Source organism: Aquarana catesbeiana, linkage group LG10 (genome assembly GCF_042186555.1).
Source record: "Aquarana catesbeiana isolate 2022-GZ linkage group LG10, ASM4218655v1, whole genome shotgun sequence".
Taxonomy (NCBI): domain Eukaryota; kingdom Metazoa; phylum Chordata; class Amphibia; order Anura; family Ranidae; genus Aquarana; species Aquarana catesbeiana.
Window position 1 is genome coordinate 138,670,567 of NC_133333.1, and position 23,699 is coordinate 138,694,265.

General features: G+C 43.9%; 1 protein-coding gene across 6 annotated transcripts in view; it reads left to right on the top strand.

Annotated features, from left to right (window-relative positions):
* LOC141110921 (sulfotransferase 2B1-like) overlaps window positions 1-23,699 on the top strand; it is a 224,707-nt gene that overhangs the window by 42,509 nt on the left and 158,499 nt on the right. For 4 of the 6 annotated variants that reach the window (XM_073602718.1, XM_073602713.1, XM_073602719.1 and 1 more), the window contains exon 2: window positions 22,754-22,902. In XM_073602718.1, the coding sequence (XP_073458819.1) occupies window positions 22,767-22,902 (136 nt within the window). In that variant the 5' untranslated portion in view covers window positions 22,754-22,766. The remainder of the gene's footprint in view (window positions 1-22,753; window positions 22,903-23,699) is intronic. The other 2 variants (XM_073602716.1, XM_073602715.1) reach the window with 1 other exon arrangement.

The following is a 23,699-nucleotide window of genomic DNA, read 5'->3' on the forward strand; positions in this document are numbered from 1 at the left end:
GATTTCGTCTGTGGAGAGAGGCCGGTCTAAAGTTTGAGAATCGTCCAAAGAGAGGGGGGTAGGGCTGTATTGCGCTAAAAAGTCTGTGATAGCAGTCGCACGGTTTACGTTGTTTTCAAGGGTATGGATCGTTGGGAGGTTATACAGTTTGGAGAAGTATTGTACAAATTGGTCCAAAATCTCCTCGTTAGTGACTGCTGCATCACCCGATGGTCGGTGTATTTTGTGTATCGTCTGTGCTGCTCTCTTGGATTGGAGAGCTCTCGCCAGGAGATTGCCTGCTTTATTACTAGATTCATAGTATAGCTTTTGTGTTAGCGTAAATTTGCGTTTTAAAGTGCTGTTGAGTGTTTCTAGGAGATCCTCCCTTGCTGTTGTGAGGTCTGCTAAAGTGGATGTCGCTAGAGACGCTTTGTGTGTCTGTTCCAGCGTGCGGATGCGTGTGGTCAATTCTATAATGCGCGCTTTTTTATGTTTATTCCTTTGTGCTGCTAAAGAGAGCAGTTCTCCCCGCACGACGCATTTATGTGCGGCCCAGATGACCGAAGGTGCAGCAGTTTCTGTGTAGTTTTCAGCGAAGAAATTGGAGAGGCAGTCAGTTATGCGTTGAGCGTTAATAGGGTCTGTCAGTAGGGAGCTGTCAAGCCGCCAGATGTGGGTCTTTGGGGGTGCAGTGGGTAGAAGGAGGGTCATAGAAATGGGGTTGTGGTCAGAGAGTACAGACGGTTCAATGGTAGCTTTGGTGAGATTTTGCAGTTCGTTCTGGGACAAGAAGAAGTGATCCAGTCTAGTATATTTACCGTGTGGTGTAGAGAAAAAGGTGAAGTCTTTTACTTTAGGGTGCAAAGTGCGCCATGTGTCGTGTAGTAGCAAGTTGGTAAGTTGCAGTTTGATGGCTTTGAGGGCCCTGTATGTCAAAGAGGAGGTGCCATTGGAGGTATCCATGGAGGGGTTGAGTGCTACATTAAAGTCACCGCCGACAATCAGTGCAAAGTTGACCTTTTTAAACGTTACAATTAATAAAAGCATATGGAGCAGAACGAACGGAATAAAGACAGAAAGAATAGGAACACAGCACAACTACCTACTTTTTTGCAGCACTCTCCGGATCTTTCGGTACTGCTCTGGCTCTCTCAACTTCAGGTCCAACCACCGCTTCCTGAGCTGATCTTTTGATCTTCGTACCCCGAAATTCCTCTCAAGACTCCTGACCACTTTCGCCATGATCTTGGCCTTTCGGATGTTGGGGTTGGGGTAAGGCCCATATTTTCCGTCATAGTCGGACTTCTTCATGATGTCGACCATCTCCAACATCTCCCCAAACGACATATTTGTGGCCTTAAAACGTCTCCTTCTGGATCGGGACGTGCCTGGATCCGGGCTTTCCTCCTCCTCGTTGCTAGAATTAGCACGCACCTGCTGTAACTCCGCCATGTGCTCTTCACCCACTGCGCCGAACGAAAAGGGGCGGGGAATACAATAGAAAGAACGTCAGGGGCGGGCGGAGTTACACGCATGCGCAGTGTGTATAAAGCGTAACACGCGTGCATATTACGTACGATCTGTGAGCGGAGGAAGGAGCATTGGACGCGCCGATCGTAAGAACGAAGGTAAGAGACAAACTTGTGCCTATACTGCTTCTAGATTGAGGCCTATATTGTAACAAGATTAGGAGAGTTTTGTCTGACATTAGGCTTTGTCTTGTGTTGTGTCTTGCAGTGAACATGGATATCTTAATGAAAGATAATGACTTCATGTCAGTATTCATAGATATGCTAAGGGAGCTGCCCTGTCTGTGGGAGATTAACCACCCCCATTTCAAGAACCAAGCAAAGAGGAAGGCAGCACTGGAGCAATTGTGTGAAATTGTGAAGCAGGTGATCCCCACGGCAGACATCACTTATTTAAAGATTTTCATTGGTGGCCTGAGGAGCACATATCTGAGGGAGCGCAAGAAAGTCCTGGATTCACAGAGATCCGGAACAGCAGATGACATCCCCAGGATGTTGTACTATGACAGGCTGCACTTTCTGGCAGGCCAGACTGAACCCAGGCCATCCCTCTCCAGTCTTCCTTCCACGCTTCCTTCCCCCCCGGCTGAGGCTTCTGACGCCCAACCTGGGCCTTCCAGGCCACATGTGGAGGAGCCCAGATTGAGCCAGGTATAGCATTCCTCTAAATATTTCTGCTTGTCCAATCAATGATGTTAACTAGATGTTAGTTGGGAGTACTAATTTAGGATTGTGATTGATGAAGCAAAAACTAAAACCTTGTCCCTTTTTCATACACAGGGAAGTCTCAGCTAGGAGGTGGCCGGGCCGAGCCGGCTGGCTGATATCAAGGTCCCTCCACCCCCCCTGAAAACAGAAAGTGGCAGTAGGACGAGTACCCTAGAGGAGGCGGCTATAGCATTCTTTTGGAGGGCTACAGAGGTCCTGGGAGCACCCCACACCATGCAGGAGAACATTGCTGCCTTCATAGCCTATAAAATGCAGAGGATGGAGGAGGGCCAAAAAGTCATGTGTGAGGCCCTCTTATCGGAGGCTCTGGAGAAAGGTATGAGGGGCCAAATTACACCTCACACACATCTTTGGGATAATCCTCCTCCTCCTCCTCCTACAGGTCCTCCTCCTCCTCCTCCTCCTCCCTCTCCTCCAGGTCCTCCCAGTCCTCCTCCTCCTGCAGCTCCTCCTCCTCCTCCAGGTCCTACTCCTCCTCCTGCCACATCTCCAACTGCACAGCCACAGCCCGGAATGAAGCGTGAAAGGAAGACCAGACAGTGAGGACCCTGGATCCAGTCTGGTCGGCCAAAAAATGCAGCCTCTTGTGGTACCACAGCCTGGGGACACAGATGTCATCTGCTGCTATCCGAGTCTCTGTGAATCCCGGACCAGACTGCCCTCCCTTACATATGGACTCCTCAGGCCACCAATTTTGATGTTGAAGAATTGATGTCTGCCGTGAGGGGTCCCAGGCTTCACTAGTTTCTCATGTTGATCCAGTGTTGCCTTCCTCTTTGTTTGGTTCTGATCCCTTAATAAAGGATTTTTGTTTTGAATTATACTCTCCTATGTGTTTTACTTCAAAAATGACAGTTGGTTTGTGAGGATTCAGGTACATTTCGAATATACAATGTGAAATTAACAAGGGACACCAACACCAAACAATCTCCTGGAGATTCAATAATAAAAGATATCAATGGTGTTGGGGTAACTTGACACACAAAACACACCCAAAAATATTCTGGAGTAAAAATAAAAATAACATTGAACAAAGATCAGCCTTGGAAAAAATCCAAACATTAAAGAAAAAAAAAAAAGGCTTAAAATCCAAAATAAAAAAAAATTTAAAAATATAAAACTGTCAGATGTGACAACTAATAACAATATATTCAGGGAATTCCACTAAAAAAAACACAAATAAAAGTTTGTGAGAAGTGTGTGTGAATATGAGCAGCAAAACGACTTAATTCTTGTCACATTATAAAGAAGAAGAGAGTGCGCTGTATTAAACCATTTTGAACATTGCAGCGTGACGAAAATGCTGTATCCATTGCGAACGCTAAGTTTACCAGAACGAGCTGTCCCGTGTCGGAATTTCTTCTGAGCATGCGTGGCACTTTGTGCGTCGGAACAGGCCACACACGGTCGGAATTGATGCGATCGGATTTTGTTGTCGGAAAATTTTATCTCCTGCTCTCCAACTTTGTGTGTCGGAAAATCCGATGGAAAATGTCCGATGGAGCCCACACACGGTCGGAATTTCCGACAACACGCTCCGATCGGACAATGTCCATCGGAAAATCCGACCGTGTGTACGGGGCATTAGCGCGTCGCATTTTTTCTTTTTTCTATGCCACGCCTAAAAATGCACGCCCCGCCCCTAATTATAGTGTGACTCCGCCTACAGCCAAAAAAGTGTCCCGGAAATTTTTTTTACAATGTTGGCAACTATGTCTTTATGTTTTGCATGCCTAGCGTTATTAATTTCCTACAGAAGCAACAGTAGCAGAAGGTTTCTGTTGTAGTTTTATTAGGAAGGAACAACACTTTAAATTTTATACACAGAACATTTAGAATCATTCATATTTCTCCTATCCTGTGCATTGTGTTAGTACGAACGTAAGGAACAGGTGTTATCTACAACAGGGGTAGGCAACCATAAAGAGGTGGAGATCTACCTGAACAACATGGGAGAAGTCAAAGATCACCGGGCACAGTGTCGCCTTCTAAAACCTGATTTAAACCTCTAATTGTCATACTACCGCGTTGCAATCGTGTGCATTGCAGTCATGGGTTTAAATCAGATGGTGAGGAGGCAACATATCATTTTCTCACGACATGTCAAGTACACTCAGATTGCTTTTCAGAGGAGCAGTAGCACCTGCTGCACTTGTGAATGAGCCCTTAGTTGTATTCGGCAGCAGCACCCTCAGGGCTTGTTCACACAAAGTCGGGAGTGGTAAAACCCTGCAGTTGAGTCGTGGTTTTACCACCCCCCCTCCCTACCCGCAGCCAAAGGTATGCATGTGCCGCAGCAGGAAATAAACCCCCTGTTACTTTTGGTGTGTGCTACCACCTGCCAATCATGACCCATTCAAGTAAATGGGGCCACTCTGCAGGAGTCCCACAACTGCGTGCCTCTGCGGAGTCCAAGGGGTTAAAGCAGGTGGTGAAAAAGCAACATAAAGCTGCCTGCTTTAACCTCTTGTTTGCTGTACTGCACAAGGTTGCACGGCATTTGCAGAGTGGCCTTATTCGCTTGAATGGGTCATGCTTGGCAGATGCTACACCCACCAACCATGACAGGGCGTATAACTCCTACTGCGGCTGAGACATGTGTACACCCCTGGGAGAGAGACAGAGAGAGAGAGAGAGAATCATGGGGCCTACTACTGACCCGGTGGCCCTTGTGCAGTGCATATTTGCAAACATTTCAAAAATATTTTCAGGGACACTTTTTTTTTACCAGTGGTATATTTAGAGTAGCTGACATCCCCTATGTCCCTTTATACATCACAATAGTAATCACTAAATAAATGAGTACTAATAATTGGCACAACAAATATGAGGACTGAGAAGATTTCCTTTAGTTGAACTAACAAAAGTGTGCCCATTCTAGAGCTGGTAACATTGAGGATATTAAATATAATTTTAAAGAACTGTTTCAGGAAAAGAGTGTGGAGGGTATGACAGTGAGCACTATGTACAGGAGAGGAGTGTGGAGGGTATGAGAGTGGGCAGCATGCACAGCAGAGGAGTGTGGGGGTATGACAGTGGGCAGTATATACAGGAGAGAAGTGTGGAGGGTATGACATTGAGCAGTATGTACAGGAGAGGAGTGAATGACAGTGGGCGGTATGTACAGGAGAGGAGTGTGGAGGGTATGGCATTGAGCAGGATGTGCAGGAGAGGAGTGTGGAGGGTATGACAGCAGGCAGTTGGTACAGGAGAGAAGTGTATGACTGCAGGCACTATGTATAGACGAGAAGTGTGGAGGGTATGACAGTAGGCAGTATGTACAGGAGAGGAGTGTGGAGGGTATGACAATGGGCACTATGTAGAGGAGAGGAGTGTGAAGGATATGACAGTGGGCATTATGTATAGGAGAGGAGTGTGGAGGTTATGATAGTGGGTGCTATGTATAGGAGGAGTGTGGAGGGTATGACAGTGGGCAGTATGTACAGGAGAGGAGTGTGGAGGGTATGACAGTGGGCACTATGTATAGGAGAGGAGTGTGGAGGGTATGACAGTGGGCACTATGTATAGGAGAGGAGTGTGGAGGGTATGACAGTGGACACTATGTATAGGAGAGGAGTGTAGAGGATATGACAGTGGGCACTATGTATAGGAGAGGAGTGTAGAGGGTATGACAGTGGACACTATGTATAAGAGAGGAGTGTAGAGGATATGACAGTGGGCACTATGTATAGGAGAGGAGTGTGGAGGGTATGACAATGAGCAGTATGTATAGGAGAGGAGTGCGGAGGGTATGACAGTGGGTGGTATGTACAGGAGAGGAGTGTGGAGGGTATGACAGTGGGCACTATGTACAGGTGAGGAGGATGAAGGAATCTGGGAAGGAAAAATGTAAAGGTTTGTGGAAGGATGTTTAGGGACTGCATAGTGGTTAAGCGGGCCATACATGGATTGAAATTAAGCCAATTAAGCAGAGACCAACCATAGTCGATCTATGTATGGGCTACCTGGTTGTACACAAGTCAATCTATTAATCGACTTGAGTACAACCAGCCTGTCAGGTTTTTCCCAAAACAGTCAGTGCTGCCAGCTATAGTTAGCAACACTGATGATTGTATTGTGTGGGTAGGGAAGGCTCCCTACAGGCTGGGGAGAGAGGTCTGTCAGCAGGGGGGTGTGAGGTGGTCATGGAGGGATATCAATCGGTGGGGGGGGGGGGGGGACTGGGAGTGATATCTTTTGGAGTAGGGTCTGTCATCTGCAGGTTGGGAAATGGTCACCTGTGATAACAGTTGAAGGGAGGTGGCTAACATGGGAAGTGGCTGGGGAGTGACCTGGTTGGTGGTGAGCGTTAAATGGGTTATGTGTTTCAAGTTTCTTTCACATTTGCGGTAATGCTTACTGCCCTCTGAAAAGTGATCTGTGGTGGACTGCTTTTCAACGAGTGGTATTGCAGCAGCTGACAGGCGTTCATGAGGTGCTACTGCCGCCTCCTTGTTTTTTTGGTTTTTTTTTTTTACATTGCTGAATGGTAGTTTTACATTGTTGGACTATGATGCTATTGCGAGCGAGTTTGGGTTGCAGTTGCAGAGTGGCCCCATTGAAATTAATAGGCGAGTTTGACAGGCGGTGCTGCCTGTCAAACTCTGCAGACTGAGTTAAAGATGCTGCAGCTAGAGAAATAACAAAAAAAAAGTTGCAGCTGTGAGGTAAAGCATCACAGCTCCAGCATTCGTGCAGCCCTGTCCAAATGTTTTTTTAAGATTTGGGTCAGGGACATGTAACCTGTAAAAAATTTTAAAGCATCGCCTATGGAAATTTTTAAGTACTAAAGTTTGGCACCATTCCACAAATGTACGCAATTTTAAAGCGTGACAAGTTAGGTATCTATTTACCTAACATCATCTTTCATAGTATACAAAATGTCCAGTGACCACCATTTCATTCTCTAGGGTGTCTGCTAAAACAATATATATATATAATGTTTGAGGGTTCTGAGTAATTTTCTAGCAAAAAAAATGATGTTTTTTACATGTAGGAGAGAAGTGTCAGAATTGGCCTGGGTGATTACTATAAGTAATATACAAATAATTATTATATATTGTATTTAAGGTAATTAAGGCACTGTGAGCTCATCCTCTTATGCCCCGTACACACGGTCGGACTTTGTTCGAACATTCCGACAACAAAATCCTAGGATTTTTTCCGACGGATGTTGGCTCAAACTTGTCTTGCATACACACGGTCACACAAAGTTGTCGGAAAATCCGATCATTCTGAACGCGGTGACGTAAAACACGTATGTCGGGACTATAAACGGCAGTGGCCAATAGCTTTCATCTCTTTATTTATTCTGAGCATGCGTGGCACTTTGTCCGTCGGATTTGTGTACACACGATCGGAATTTCCGACAACGGATTTTGTTGTCGGAAAATTTTATATCCTGCTCTCAAACTTTGTGTGTCAGAAAATCCGATGGAAAATGTCCGATGGAGCCCACACATGGTCGGAATTTCCGACAACACGCTCCGATCGGACATTTTCCATCGGAAAATCCGACCGTGTGTACGGGGCATTAGTCTGCTGCAAACAGAGGGGTTTATTTACTAAAGGCAAATCCACTGTGTACTACAAGTGCACTTGGAAGTGCAGTCGCTTTAGATCTGAGGGGAAGATCTGAAATGAGGGGAAGCTCTGCTGGTTTTATTATCCAATCACCTGCGAGCAAAAATGCTATTTTATTTAATTTTCCTTGCATGCCCCCCTCAGATCTACAGCGACTGCACTTCCAAGTGCACTTGTAGTGCAAAATGGATTTGCCTGTAGTAAATAAACCAGAGTGTGCCAGCTTGTGTTTAAACTGGCCGCTCTGTATGTAGCTTCTGACAGGCTGTGCAAGGAGCCCCATATCTCTAGAACCATCAGTCCTAGGAGCCCCAGATTTTGGTCAGTGGTGTGGTAGGTCTTCGGGTACCTACCTCCTAAATTGGGGTCTCTACGACCCTCAAATCTCGATTTTTTTTTTTTTTTTTTTTTTTGTGAATTTTTTATTTTATTAATTTTTTGGGCAAATGGGCCTATCTTAAGGTAAGGGGCCTGGAGCTGCAGTTCCAATAGTCCCCTATGTTAATCTGGCCCTGCCTTGTTGTTATTGAATCTGGCCTTACTTCTGACTACTCTTCTGCCTCCCACCTGTATCTGAGCTGCCTGCTAGTTGCTGACCTGCACTGTCTGACCTTGCCCTGGATCTTTTCCCTGCACCCAATCCAGCCGTAACTGGGCCTGTCATCAGTTCCTGCTCTTCTGCCAGTGTGCCACCAGCCAGCTGCTCACGCACATCAGCACTCTCCAGCAAAAGTCTTATCAGGCACTCGTGCCACTCCGGTGTTTCCTGCTACACTACCAGGGCTCCTGAGCCAGAGCTGTAAGAGAGGCCTTTCTTTACACTTTGGGCTCAATCACCAGGTACGTTACAGCAGGCAGCTCTTTATTGCAGAAGAGACATGCTATGTACACACTTTCCTGCCTGCTCACCATTTTCTACTTAATGTACACGGACTTCTGCATGCTTGCACAGAATGACATCACCACCCCCCCTCCCGGCCAATCAAATGGTTGAAAAACAGGCACTCGGTAGAAAGTTACAGTGGTCGATGAGTGATGTAACCCTACATTGCTGGAAGGTAGAGGTGAGTATAGTGGGGAGTTTAGTTCCACTTTAAAAAGGGACACTAAACTTTATTTTAACCAGTAAGAGGTCTATGAGCCTAAAAGATGGGAAAGTGGTATCAGCAGAGGTGCCTAAATGTGAAGGAGAAGCTGAGAAGTGGATTCTTCATGAATTCAATATTTATTGCCCAAAAATATAGTATAGAAAACACCATTGACTCGTTTTGTGTCACTGGCCACTTCCTCAGGATGGTGCATAAAACACTGGTAAACACATACATATATATATATATATACACATACATACATACATACATACATACATACATACATACATACACACACACACACACAGTATCTCACAAAAGTGAGTACATCTCTCACATTTTTGTAAATATTTTATTATATCTTTTCATGTGACCACACTGAAGAAATGACACTTTGCTACAATGTAAAGTAGTTGAGTGTACAGCTTGTATAACAGTGTAAATTTGCTCTCCCCTCAAAAGAACTCGCCACACAGCCATTAATGTCTAAACCACTGGCAACAAAAGTGAGTACACCCCTAAGTGAAAATGTCCAAATTGGGCCTAAAATGGCAATATTTTGTGTGGCCACCATTATTTTCCAGCACTGCCTTAACCCTCCTGGGCATGGAGTTCACCAGAGCTTCACAGGTTGCCACTGGAGTCCTCTTCCACTCCTCCACGACGACATCACAAAGCTGGTGGATGTTAGAGATCTTGTGCTCCTCCACCTTCCATTTTAGGATGTCCCACAGATGCTCAATAGGGTTTAGGTCTGGAGACATGCTTGGCCAGTCCTTTACCTTTACCCTCAGCTTCTTTAGCAAGGCAGTGCTCATCTTGGAGGGGTGTTTGGGGTCGTTATTATGTTGGAATACTGCCTTGCGGCCCAGTCTCCGAAGGGAGGGGATCATGCTCTGCTTACGTATATGTCACAGTACATGTTGGCATTCATGGTTCCCTCAATGAAATGTAGCTCCCCAGTGCCGGCAGCACTCATGCAGCCCCAGACCATGACACTCCCACCACCATGCTTGACTGTAGGCAATACACACTGTACTGCTCACCTTGTTGCCGCCACACACGCTTGACACCATCTGAACCAAATAAGTTTATCTTGGTCTCATCAAACCACATTCCAGTAATCCATGTCCTTAGTCTGCTTGTTTTAGCAAACTGTTTTCAGGCTTTCTTGTGCATCATCTTTGGAAGAGGCTTCCTTCTGGGACGACAGCAATGCAGACCAATTTGATGCAGTGTGCGGCGTATGGTCTGAGCACTGACAGGCTGACCCCCCTCCCCTTCAACCTCTCGAGTAGGGATGAGCCGAACACCCCCCTGTTCGGTTCGCACCAGAACATGCGAACAGGAAAAAAGTTTGTTCGAACACGCGAACACCGTTAAAGTCTATGGGACACGAACATGAATAATCAAAAATGCTAATTTTAAAAGCTTATATGCAAGTTATTGTCATAAAAAGTGTTTGGGGACCTGGGTCCTGCCCCAGGGGACATGGATCAATGCAAAAAAAAGTTTTAAAAACGGCTGTTTTTTCAGGAGCAGTGATTTTAATAATGCTTAAAGTCAAACAATAAAAGTGTAATATCCCTTTAAATTTCATAGCTGGGGGGTGTCTATAGTATGCCTGTAAAGGGGCGCATGTTTTAGAACAGTCTGACAGCAAAATTACATTTAGACGGAAAAAACCCATTTAAAACTACTCGCGGCTATTGCATTGCCGGTCCGACAATACACATAGAAGTTCATTGATAAAAACGGAATGGGAACTCCCCACAGGGGAACCCCGAACCAAAATTACAAAAAAAAAAAAAAAAAAAGACGTGGGGGTCCCCCTAAATTCCATACCAGACCCTTCAGGTCTGGTACGGTTTTTAAGGGGAACCCCGCGCCAAAAAAAATAAATAAATAAAACGGCGTGGGGTCCCCCCAAAAATCCATACCAGACCCTTATCCGAGCACGCAACCTGGCAGGCCGCAGGAAAAGAGGGGGGGGACGAGAGAGCGCCCCCCCTCCTGAACCGTACCAGGCCACATGCCCTCAACATTGGGAGGGTGCTTTGGGGTAGCCCCTCAAAACACCTTGTCCCCATGTTGATGAGGACAAGGGCCTCATCCCCACAACCCTGGCCGGTGGTTGTGGGGGTCTGCGGGCGGGGGGCTTATCGGAATCTGGAAGCCCCCTTTAACAAGGGGACCCCCAGATCCCGGCCTTCCCCCTGTGTGAAATGGTAAGGGGGTACTTACCCCTACCATTTCACTAAAAAACTGTCAAAAATGTTAAAAATGACAAGAGACAGTTTTTGACAATTCCTTTATTTAAATGCTTCTTCTTTCTTCTATCTTCCTTCATCTTCTTCTGGTTCTTCTGGCTCTTCTGGTTCTTCCTCCGGCGTTCTCGTCCAGCATCTCCTCTGCGGCGTCTTCTATCTTCTTCTCCTCGGGCCGCTCCGCACCCATGGCATGGGGGAGGCTCCCGCTCTTCTCCATCTTCTCTTCTTCTCTTCTTCTCTTCTTCATTTTCTTCTCCGGGCCGCTCCGCATCCATGCTGGCATGGAGGGAGGCTCCCGCTGTGTGACGGCATCTCCTTGTCTGACGGTTCTTAAATAACAGGGGGCAGGGCCACTCAGTGACCCCGCCCCCCTCTGACCCACGGTGACTTGACGGGACTTCCCTGTGACGTCACGGGGAATGCCACAGGGAAGTCCCGTCATGTCCCGTGTGTCAGAGGGGGCGGGGTCACCGGGTGGCCCCACCCCCCGTTATTTAAGAACCGTCAGACGAGGAGACGCCGTCACACAGCGGGAGCCTCCCTCCATGCCAGCATGGATGCGGAGCGGCCCGGAGAAGAAAATGAAGAAGAGAAGAAGATGAAGAGAAGAGCGGGAGCCTCCCCCCATGCCATGGGTGCGGAGCGGCCCGAAGAGAAGAAGATAGAAGACGCCGCGGAGGAGATGCTGGATGAGAACGCCGGAGGAAGAACCAGAAGAAGAAGATGAAGGAAGATAGAAGAAAGAAAAAAGAAGAAGCATTTAAATAAAGGAATTGTCAAAAACTGTCTCTTGTCATTTTTAACATTTTTGACAGTTTTTTAGTGAAATAGTAGGGGTAAGTACCCCCTTACCATTTCACACAGGGGGGGGGGGGGCCGGGATCTGGGGGTCCCCTTGTTAAAGGGGGCTTCCAGATTTCGATAAGCCCCCCACCCGCAGACCCCCACAACCACCGGCCAGGGTTGTGGGGATGAGGCCCTTGTCCTCATCAACATGGGGACAAGGTGTTTTGGGGGGGCTACCCCAAATCACCCTCCCAATGTTGAGGGCATGTGGCCTGGTACGGTTCAGGAGGGGGGTGGCCGCACTCTCGTCCCCCCCTCTTTTCCTGCGGCCTGCCAGGTTGCGTGCTCGGATAAGGGTCTGGTATGGATTTTTGGGGGGACCCCACACCGTTTTTTTTTTTTTTTTTGGCACGGGGTTCCCCTTAAAATCCATATGGAATTTAGGGGGACCCCCATGTCATTTTTTTAAAAAATTTTGGCTGGGGTTCCCCTTAATATCCATACCAAAAAAAGAAGAGCAAAAAAAGATGCGCTTCTGGGGTCCTCCCCTTCCCCCTCCCCTTTCGAGTGACGTGGAGGATCGGGCGCACACCCAATTGCGCATCGGCGTCACGCTTCCAGCGCCGACGCGCTCTGCGTCACTTACCATGACGTCCGCGAGCCGCCGCTGTGTATTCCATCTGGCTTCCTACTCGAGGTGATTACCGCCTGATAGCAGGCAGCTGACACTGCTCAGCTGTCTGGCGCCGTCGCCTCACATTGGCTGCCTACGTGGCTTTGGTGGACACCCACCATCACACCGGAGTACATATACTCCCTCTAGTCCAATGCCAGTCCCCGCATGGTGGTCATCCCCATGGTATCCAGGCACCTTCAGATCTACATTGCCCACACTTTTCTTTATAGGTAATATTCATGTTTTTTTCTTTTCTTCTTTGTGGGATGGTTTCCCTCTACCACTTTTGTACTGTTTTATTCTGCCAATTTCTCTCCGCTTTCTCACTGACACCTGCACACATATCTGCCCTACCACTTCCCCAATATATATTCCCACGGTCTCTCTCTATATATTTATATATAGACACCATTTACCCCTTTTTTTTTTATAGATGACTACCACGTGGACCACATATATTTTGACATTTATGATGATACATCCCTGGGGACTTTTATTTGTTACTGGATCTCCATCGCTGTGTACTGGGCCAGTCCACCTCAGCTCCCGCGAGCTGATGTTTTTTCGGTCGGCCCCCAGCCCTCCATGCCCACACCCAAACTCATAGGATTACCCGTAAGTAGTTTTGAGAATCGGGCTATACCCCCCCTTTTTTTCTCGTTCTTCCTCCCCCTCTACACAGATCTACCATATAAGCTCTTTTAATATACATGTTCTTTAATATCTGTAGACACCTACTGCATACCTGCTCCTGAAGAGTGGCGGTCGCCACGAAATGCGTTGAGCCAATAGATGCCCCCGTGTCTACACTATATTAGTATCATTCTATTACTGTATTTATACCAACTGGATAGTACCAACACATTCTGGTTATAATTACCTATCATGGAGATACACCTCAGTGAATCTGGCTATCTACAGTTTGTATCAATATGAGCCAATCATGTTGTTCTATTATGGAAGTGTGAGCCAGTGGTTGCCCCCATATATTTTAAATTGCATTGTTGATTTATTTTACATATCAATTGGATTTTACCCACTTACCCAGCTCATTATGAATTATTTTAGAGACCTGTCTCGTTATGAATAAGGGTTTTTACTATTATTATGAACCATGTCAATATTATTTTTACTTTGGTTACAATTTATATATTAAATAAATCATTTAATGCCAATTGATGTTACGTTATGCTTCCATGCAATGTGTTTTGGTTCTGTCATATTGGTTACTTGCCACATTCATGGTTTTAAGTTGTTAACCCCTGGAGTGCATGTTTCATTTAAAGTCCCGCCAATCCGCTTTTCTTTTTTTGCTCAAATGATTGGGGATGGAGACGCTTGGTTCTACCCACCTGGCGTCTCATGCAAAGTCCCACTTTGTTACTCTGTTTTCTAATATGTAATATCCATACCAGACCTGAAGGGCCTGGTATGGAATTTAGGGGGACCCCCACGTCATTTTTTTTTAAAAATTTTGGTTCGGGGTTCCCCTGTGGGGAATTCCCATGCCGTTTTTATCAATGAACTTCTATGTGTATTGTCGGACCGGCAATGCAATAGCCGCGAGTAGTTTTAATGGGTTTTTTCCTTCTAAATGTCATTTGGCTGTCAGACTGTTCTAAACACAGGAAACATGCGCCCCTTTACAGGCATACTATAGACATCCCCCAGGTACGAAATTTAAAGGGATATTACACTTTTATTGTTTGACTTTAAGCATTATTAAAATCACTGCTCCTGAAAAAACGGCCATTTTTAAAACTTTTTTTTGCATTGATCCATGTCCCCTGGGGCAGGACCCAGGTCCCCAAACACTTTTTATGACAATAACTTGCATATAAGCCTTTAAAATTAGCACTTTTGATTTCTCCCATAGACTTTTAAAGGGTGTTCCGCGGCATTCGAATTTGCCGTGAACACCCCAAATTGTTCGCTGTTCGGCGAACTTGCGAACAGCCAATGTTCGAGTCGAACATGAGTTCGACTCAAACTCGAAGCTCATCCCTACTCTCCAGCAATGCGGGCAGCACTCATACATCTATTTCCCAAAGATAACCTCTGGATATGACGCTGAGCATGTGCACTCAACTTATTTGGTCGACCAAGGTGAGCCCTGTTCTGAGTGGAACCTGTCCTGTTAAACCGCTGTATGGTCTTGGCCACCGTGTTGCAGCTCAGTTTCAGGATCTTGGCAATCTTCTTATAGCTTAGACCATCTTTATGTAGAGCAACAATTCTTTTTTTCAGAGCCTCGGAGAGTTCTTTGCCATGAGGTGCCATGTTGAACTTCCAGTTACTAGTATGAGAAAGTGAGAGCGATAACACTAAATCTAACACACCTGCTCCCCATTCACACCTGAGACCTTGTAACACTAACGAGTCTGGACAGGACCCAGCTTTGGCGCTACTCGGTAGCATGGAGGATGTTATGGCCTCCAGACATGTTAAATTATTTCTTTTCTATGCCCTGTATTATGCTAGAAGAGAAGTCCTTCTCAGATGGAAACAACCTATCCCGCCAATGCCTAACGCTTTAACAATCAACTCTGTCTTGCCATTGTATAAACTGACCTATGAGTACAGGAATTGCCCAAAACAATTTGATAAGGTCTGGTCACAATGGATCGATGCACACGGCTTGACATCTTAGGGTACCTTGTTATGTCCTATATGATATCTACAGTCATGGCCAAAAATATTGGCACCCCTGCATTTCTGTCAGATAATGCACCACTTCACCCAGAAAATTGTTGCAATTACAAATGTTTAGGCATTCTCAAGTTTATTTCTTTTGTTTGTATTGGTATGACACAAAAAATTTGAAAAGCAAAAAGCCAAATCTGACACATTCCAGGTAAAACTCCAAAATGGACTGGACAAAATTATTGTCACCTTCTCAAAGTTTTAAGAAATAATTGCATTCCAAATTTGTAAAGCTCCTGTAATTTGTAATCAAAGTTACCTGTATCCGGTAACACATGCTGACAATATAGAAATCACACCGGCAACCAGTTAAAAATGGTGAAAAATTCACTCAACCTTTCTGTTTGTCTCTGTGTGCCAAACGAAGAATGGAGAAGAGAAAGAGTAGCAAAGAATTGTTTTGAGGATTTGAGATAAAAAAATGTGGAAAAACATGGACAATCTCAAGGTAAAAAGTCCATCTCCAGAGATCCTAATGTCCCTGTGTCCACTGGGCGCACCATTGTGAAAAAGTTTACAGCCCATGGCACTGTAGCTAATCTCCCTGGATGTGGACGAAAGAGAAAAATTGATCAAAGATTGCAACAAAGGATTGTTCAAATGGTGGATAAAGAACCTTGACCACTTTCCAGACAAATTCAAGCTGACCTTTAGTCACAGGGTACAACTGTGTCAGCTCGCACTATACGTCTCCATCTGAATGAAAAGGAAAAGTATGGTAGGAGACCCAGGAAGACCCCACTGCTACACAGATACATAAAAAAGCCAGATTTAGAGTTTGCCAAAACTTAACTGAGGAAGATAAAAATCCTTTTGGGGGTATGTGCTGTGGACAGACGAAATAAAATTTACAGCTTTTTGGTAAAGCCTGTCAGTCTAGTGTTTTCAGAAAAAAATGAGGCCTTCAAAGAAAATAGTACAGTCCCTACAGTAAAACATGGTAGAGGTTCACTGATGTTTTGGGGTTGCTTTGCTGCTGCAGGCATTGAATGTCTTGACCGTGTGCATGGCATTATGAAATCTAAAGACTACCAAAGAATTCTGGGGTGCAGTGTAGGGCCCAGTGTCAGAAAGTTGGGTTTCTGTCAGAGGTCATGAGTCTTACAGCAGGACAATGACCCAAAGCACAAAAAGCACCCAGAAATGGTTTAAGACAAAGTGCTGGAGAGTACTGAACTGGCCAGCAATGAGTCCAGATCTAAATCTCATAGAGCACCTGTGGAGAGATCTCAAAACAGCAGTTGGGAGAAGGAACCCTTCCAATCTGAGAGACCTGGAGCAGTTAGTTAAAGAAGAGTGGTCCAAAATTCCAGTAAAGAGGTGTAAGAAACTCATTGATGTTTACAGGAAGCGATTGATTTCAGTTTTTTTTTTCCAGGGCGTGTGCTACCAACTTTCACAAACAATGAGAAATAAACAGAAACAAAGTATTTCTCTCTCAGCGCTCATGCAAAAAGAATATTATAAATAAAAATATATATAGCTGCTACTATAAAAATGTAAACTGTATCAAAAAATATGTTAAAAAAAACAAAGTCTTTAAATCATTAGCAGCGCTTAAGAAGTTCATCTGTGAAATAAAATATAAATAAAGATGAAAAGTTTCACTTGTGTCTTAATTGTGTACAGCAGGGTGTGGGGTGGTAGCTGATTCGTTTATAAAGAATGTTGAACACCAACTCTCTGCTGATCAAAATCCCAGATAAATCCTTCACCACATTGCTTTTATGGGAATCCCCTATAGGGAATTCACTTACCAGAAGGTGATGGGTTAACAGCGTGCCTTTCACTGGTTTAAAATCAACAGACTTAGTTCACTCAAATAGGACTGGATCCCTGAATGGATATTTGGATAGCTGTCAGCGCACTCTGCATACTTCCTTCTAAATTAAGCTCATAACGAGCAAAGAAATAGAAGTGCCCATAGTGTAATCCAGTAAATTAAAATACTTTTATTTAAAAAACAAAGTGATCCCATATAGATGTACACTTACAATGTATTAAAATAATATAAGCATGTAATATAGATCGTTGAGTCCTGATATACCTTATTACCGCTGAGAGCGGTATTCCCGGGTAAGGTATCACAGAAGATCAACGGCGTGGGTAGCTGTATGGTCATGCCCTGACGCATGTTTCCTCAATGCTTTCCTCAGAGAGCATGACCACACAGCACAGCTCCCAGCTTTTATACATGTATTAACGACCGGTAATTGACCCTTTCATGCTCGTATCTTTACTCATGACACCACACGGCCATTCACCGTCCTTATGCCAATAACAAAGCAAAAAGGGTCTATTATCATGAGTATTAAAAATTACCAGACTTTAAAATACACCTCCAATACCAATTTCCATCTACAATGGATGCATTGGTATTGAATCATGGTTACCCGGTGAGTGATAAAAAACCTAAGCTGATCGTAAGCGTGATTGATCGTTTAATGTGTGGAGCCAGCTGCTCTCAGTATGCAAATGAGTGCAATAATCGGAACTATATTTGAGTTTATTGTAATTGAATACCCCCACTAGTATTCACTCGATATCAGGATAATATCAATCCAGTAAGTTTAAAACCAAAATAAATATCTTTAAGCCGAAAAAATAAATATTCTGCAAATAAATGCATTAATTATTTTACACCAACTCCATACATTAGGCAATCACGTATCAAAATTCAGTAAATGCAATCAACTATTAAAACATAAAAGTTCATAAAAATACATGTTTAGATATTCCAATATTGCACTAGTCCATATGATACTATTAATTACATTCTGTCCTCATTAATCAATTGATGAACCAATCATATTTTTTTAAACAATAATAAAATATCATACATAATACCACTAAAAAAACATAGAAAAACATAAAACCCAATTCTTTGGGCTATGTTTCCACTATTGCATCCCCAAAGTCGTGCAATTTCTCTGTGATTTCACAGCGATTCATTGCTGCGACCCAAAGCAACGTCTGTGCACGGACCCCTAGTCGCACCAAAGCGGGACCAAAACAGTGCAGGGACCACTCCGAAGTCGCTGCGACCCGAGGTCGCACAGACACAAACGGCACTCATCAGAAATCATTGGGCGCGACCCTTCAATCCCAAATCGCATGAAAAGTCGCACTAGTGGAAACCTAGCCTCAAGGACAAATATGCTAAAACATGTTTTTGATACTTCATTTTTATAATAAATTCATAAAATCAATAGTCGCTAATAAAACAATTTAAGTCCAGCTCGACGTTCATTCCTTTTGGGCTAAGAGAGTCTGTCAAATATATCCATTTGGTTTCACATTTGGATAATTCCCTTACCCTGTTACTACCTCGCCAATCGGAATGCATTTTTTCTATCCCCCAGAATATCAATCCTGAGGGATCACTTTTATGTTTCATTTTAAAATGCATGGAAACGCTATGTTCCTTGTAACCAATCCTGATGTTATTAATATGTTCTGATACTCGTTTACTTAAAGTGCGTTTAGTGCGTCCTATATACATGAGTTTACAAGGGCACTGGAGCGCATATACTACATGAGTGGACTTACATGAAATAAAATCCTTTACTTTAAATGTTCTAAGATTAGCCATTGATTGAAACTCAGTTAATCCTCTTAATCTCGTGTGTACTTGTCGGCAAGATATACATCTCCGACAAGCATGAAAACCTGGGCTGTCCCAGAACATAGTTGGTCTTAATGGTGGATTTAATATTTTTTTAACTACTCTGTCTCCAAAGGATGGTCCTTTTCAAATAAAGACCGGGTTATCTGGGAGAGCTTTAGTTAATATTTTATCTGTGGTTAACAACGCCCAATATTTTTAAAAAATTACTTCCACCTCTTTATATTGTGCGTGGTAGGCAATAATGAAACCCCACTCATGTTTACTGTCACTTTGTTTGGCTTTTTCCATCAGACATCCACTTTGAGGTATTTTTTGTATTTCCTTCATAGTTCTGTCTAACGTTGGGATGTTGTATCCCTTTTCAGCAAAACGTGTTTTGAGAATCTGAGCTTGTATTACATAATCATCATCTTGCGTGCAATTCATCCTGACTCTTGTGATTTGGCCCTTCGGTATATTTTTTAACCATGTTGGGTGGTGTCCACTTTCGATTGATAAATAACTATTTCGATCTGTTTGTTTGAAAAAATATTTAGTCTCCAACTGGTGATTCTTAAGCATCACTCTCACATCCAGATAGTTAATAGTTTCTCGACTCCATTGACATCCCAATTTAATATTGTTGTTGCTGTTAAGATCATTCACAAAAGAGATAAGGGGAAGATTCAGAGCCAGTCCATATAAAGAAGAGATCGTCCATGAATCGTCTGTAAAATAAAAGCTCTTTTCTACGTTGTCCATATATGAATTTATCTTGCACTCATGAAAAGGTTCGCTAATGACGGAGCGAATTTTGCGCCCATAGCAACGCCCTTTATCTGTGTATAGTATTTTCCCGAATACCAAAAGTAATTATGGCTTAGACAATAATCCAAAGCCATACCTAAAAATTTATTTTGAATGAATGGTAGGTCATCTTGTTTGCTTAGTGCCCAATTTAAGGCCAATAAGGCGTCGTCATGTTGTAGAATTGTATACAGCGACGCTACATACAAAGTCACCAGAAATATATCATCCGGTATCTTGAGATTATTTAAAGGCTGTAAAAAGCTTGTATCCTTCAGATATGCTTTTTTCTTGGTCACACTGCCTTGTAAAAAGAAATCCAACTATTGGCCTACTCTGGATGACACAGCGTTAATACTATTTACTATAGGCCTTGCAGGAGGATTTTGTGCGTCTTTATTTATTTTAGGTAATGTATACACAGTTGGAACCCGACTGAAACTATAGATACTTGGTGCCTCATGCACACTGGGCATTAAAATAACGTTATAAAAACACCAGTAGCTTTGCAGTGAGTTTTTCAACTTTTTTAAACGTTTTTGCAATATCGTTTTTTAGCGTTTATTAGCGTTTTTCCGCGTTATCGTTTTAGCGTTTTTTTTTTTTTTAAAGAAAATTTTTATTTATTTCAATGGATCAAAAACGTTAAACACTAATAAACGATGTTTTTGAGCGTTTATCAGCATTAGAGCGTTTTTACAGCTGAAAAATGTCTCTAAGACCCACTAGTTTTGAGGTTTTTTTTACTGCTCAAAAACGCCACTGCCCAAAACTGCTGATAACAGCCTATGTGTGCATGGACACATAGGATAACATGATGGAGAGTTTAATGACTGTAGAAAAAAATGTCTACTGCCAAAAACAGCTGCTGTAAAAACGTCAAAAAACGTCCAGTGTGTATGAGGCCTTATAGATAAAGCAGCTAACACAAAATTGACAATATTCAAACAGTGGTGGTAAACAGTGTAGCGCTACAAAAGTGACAATGAAACATATAAAGTACGATATGTCATACAAAACATGTCAATCATGTAAATATTGGATATAAATATAAAGTGCTGAATGCAAAGTGCAAAATAGGAAAAACAAGACCAGTGATATAAGTGAGTCACTGAAAAAAGTGAGTTTAAGTGGCGCTGGTAGCCAAAATAATAACAGTCCATCCTTGGAAGGGATTCAGGAGTGAAATGGAACAGCCACGATCATAGACAGAACACCAGGGATGGTGTGTCCATGTACAGTACTACAGAAGCAAATACTCTTGCGCACAGGTGTGTAAGCTAGATGATCCCAAGGGTTCAGAAAGGACAATGAATTTCGGCCTTGCTGCTCTCCAGGATGGGATTATCCTAGTAGTAATTGATAAAAAAAAAGAGAGAGCACCAGCCTAGTGCATTATCCTAAGGTAAATTTATTAATTAAAACCAAGATTAAAATCTACTCACAAAGGTAGGAAGAAAAAATCGCACTATATAATGTCACAAGGCGATTGGTCCACTGGTAGCGGTTTCCAGGTCCTAGGAAGAGGACGTACGAACTGCTGCTATCTAACGCATTTCAAAGGTGTCCCTTCTTCATCAGAGCCTTATCGATGCTAATCTCTTGCAACTATTTATACATGTGTCTATCTGGGAAACACTTTTCAGATTAGTACTGGAACCCCTCCCCTAATTGGTGGGAGGTCCTACAAAGGGGGTGGACCTTAGCCACATCGTTATAAAATGATAATTTGTTAAATTTATATTTTATTTTATTTTTTTTAATTTGATTTTGCTCTACAAGCGCACGCACATTAGGAGAGCATGCATCCAGCGGCGAGCTGACCGGGATCTGCCAGCAACCACCGCACATCCAACTATCCTGGGCATACCAAACAATAATAATTATTGGGAACCACCAAATATCAGAAAACATACTGAGCAGTACAGAAGGAAAGCCACAGCTGTCATCCTCTCAAAAGGCCCCCCCTGAGGGAACCACAGCTGTTCCTGCGTCGATAGCCAACAGCTTCCATCCGGTCCCATGTCCCGATTCGCCGTCACGGCGGGTGGAACGCACACTGCACCATCACTTCTTGGTTGCAGTCCACTGGGCGGAAGTGCGATCATGACGTCACTTCCCGTGCGCCCATTGGTGCGCAGGATTGACGTCCAGTGGTAAACAATAGCCGCCATTTTGTCAGAGGAAAAGAGGTAGAGGGCAAAGCCGGACAAGAGCGTCAAGGCAATGTTTTAGGGGGATAGCATAAGGAACACCTAGCTCGCAGTGTGTGTCCATGTCTTTATGGACCTTGCTTTGTGCACTGGTCCAAATCATTTGGTGGAAGGGGAGGGGGGATTATGGTGTGGGGTTGTTTTTCAGGGGTTAGGCCTGGCCCCTTAGTTCCAGTGAAGGGAACTCTTCAGGCATCAGTATACCATGATATTTTGAACAATTTTATGCTTCCAACTTTGTGGGAACAGTTTGGGGATGGCCCCTTCCTGTTCCAAAATGACTGCGCACCAGTGCACAAACAAGGTCCATAAAGACATGGATGAGCAAGTTTGGGGTAGAGGAACTTGACTGTTCTGCACAGTCCTGACCTCAACCTGATAGAACACCTTTGGGATGAATTCGAGCAGAGACTTCAAGCCAGGCCTTCTTGTCCACATCAGTGCCTGACCTCACAAATGCGCTTCTGGAAGAATGGTCAAACATTCTTATAGACACACTCCTAAACCTTGTGAACAGCCTTCCCAGAAGAGTTGAAGCTGTTACAGCAGCAAAGGGTGGGCCAATTCAATATTGAACCCTATGGACTAAGACTGGGATGCCATTAAAGTTCATGTGCTTGTAAAGGCAGGCGTCCCAATACTTTTGCTAATATAGTGTATGTGAGGGTGGAGGTCACGTCTGTCTGTTATAGGGGCAGGGTTTATATTTCTATAATTGCTGAATGCATTATATTGATATATTTCAATGTTTTAACAAATACTATTTTTTTTTTACAGTCCATAGATCCAAATGTCAGTTCAATATTTTACATATAAAGGAGTGAACTTCTCTCCTGGATCTTACAGCCACGAAAGTCTCAATTTTGCAGAAAATGAATTCCAAGTGCAAGATGATGATGTCTACATTGTTACATATCCTAAATCAGGTATTGTATAATATGCCATCAAAGACCACATATGCAGTATACTCTACATATATAGGAAATATTTCATCTGACCATCGGTAAATCATCCACACATTCCTAATGGACACAGCAAAGGTTCTCAGCATGCATCCAATTGCTTGATAAATCCTCAATACTGTGAGCATTGCTTGTATTGAAGTGTCTGTGGTCACCCTTAAACTAAGTCCTACTACAATTGGCAAACTCAGGCAAAAGGTGAGATATCATTAAAGCGGAATTCCTGCCACAGAACTTTTTATTTTTCTTTCCAGGCATGCCCTCACACTGCAGTAATAACACACATACACTATCTGTATATTTGCTAGTGGATAGTAATCATATTTTTTTTCTTACGATTTTAGATGATCCTCTTCTGGCCGTTGCCACGATGAGTGTGGGCATATGAAGCCCAATTGCAACCTCTTCCTGGATAACCGATTGAGAGGTGCATGCTGGGTAACCAGCATGCACCTCTCGATCTCGCGCATGCGCGATGCTGCAGTGGCCGTAGCGCCGATTGTTTAGGAAGTTGCCATAACAACGGGTGGCGACGGAGGAACGTCCGCCCTGTTGTTATGGCAACATAAATAGATCCGCCTTAAATCGTGTCATTTGCTGTTGGGGAATAACGCAATTTTTTCACACAGTCCTGCCCACTGACTCCTGGGAAATGATGACTTACATTTCCCAGGAGCACAGGTGAGGAAGGAAGTGATGCGGAGCGCCGCGAAACCGAAGTGGCAGATTAGGAGCCACCACCTAGCAACAGGGCACTTCTG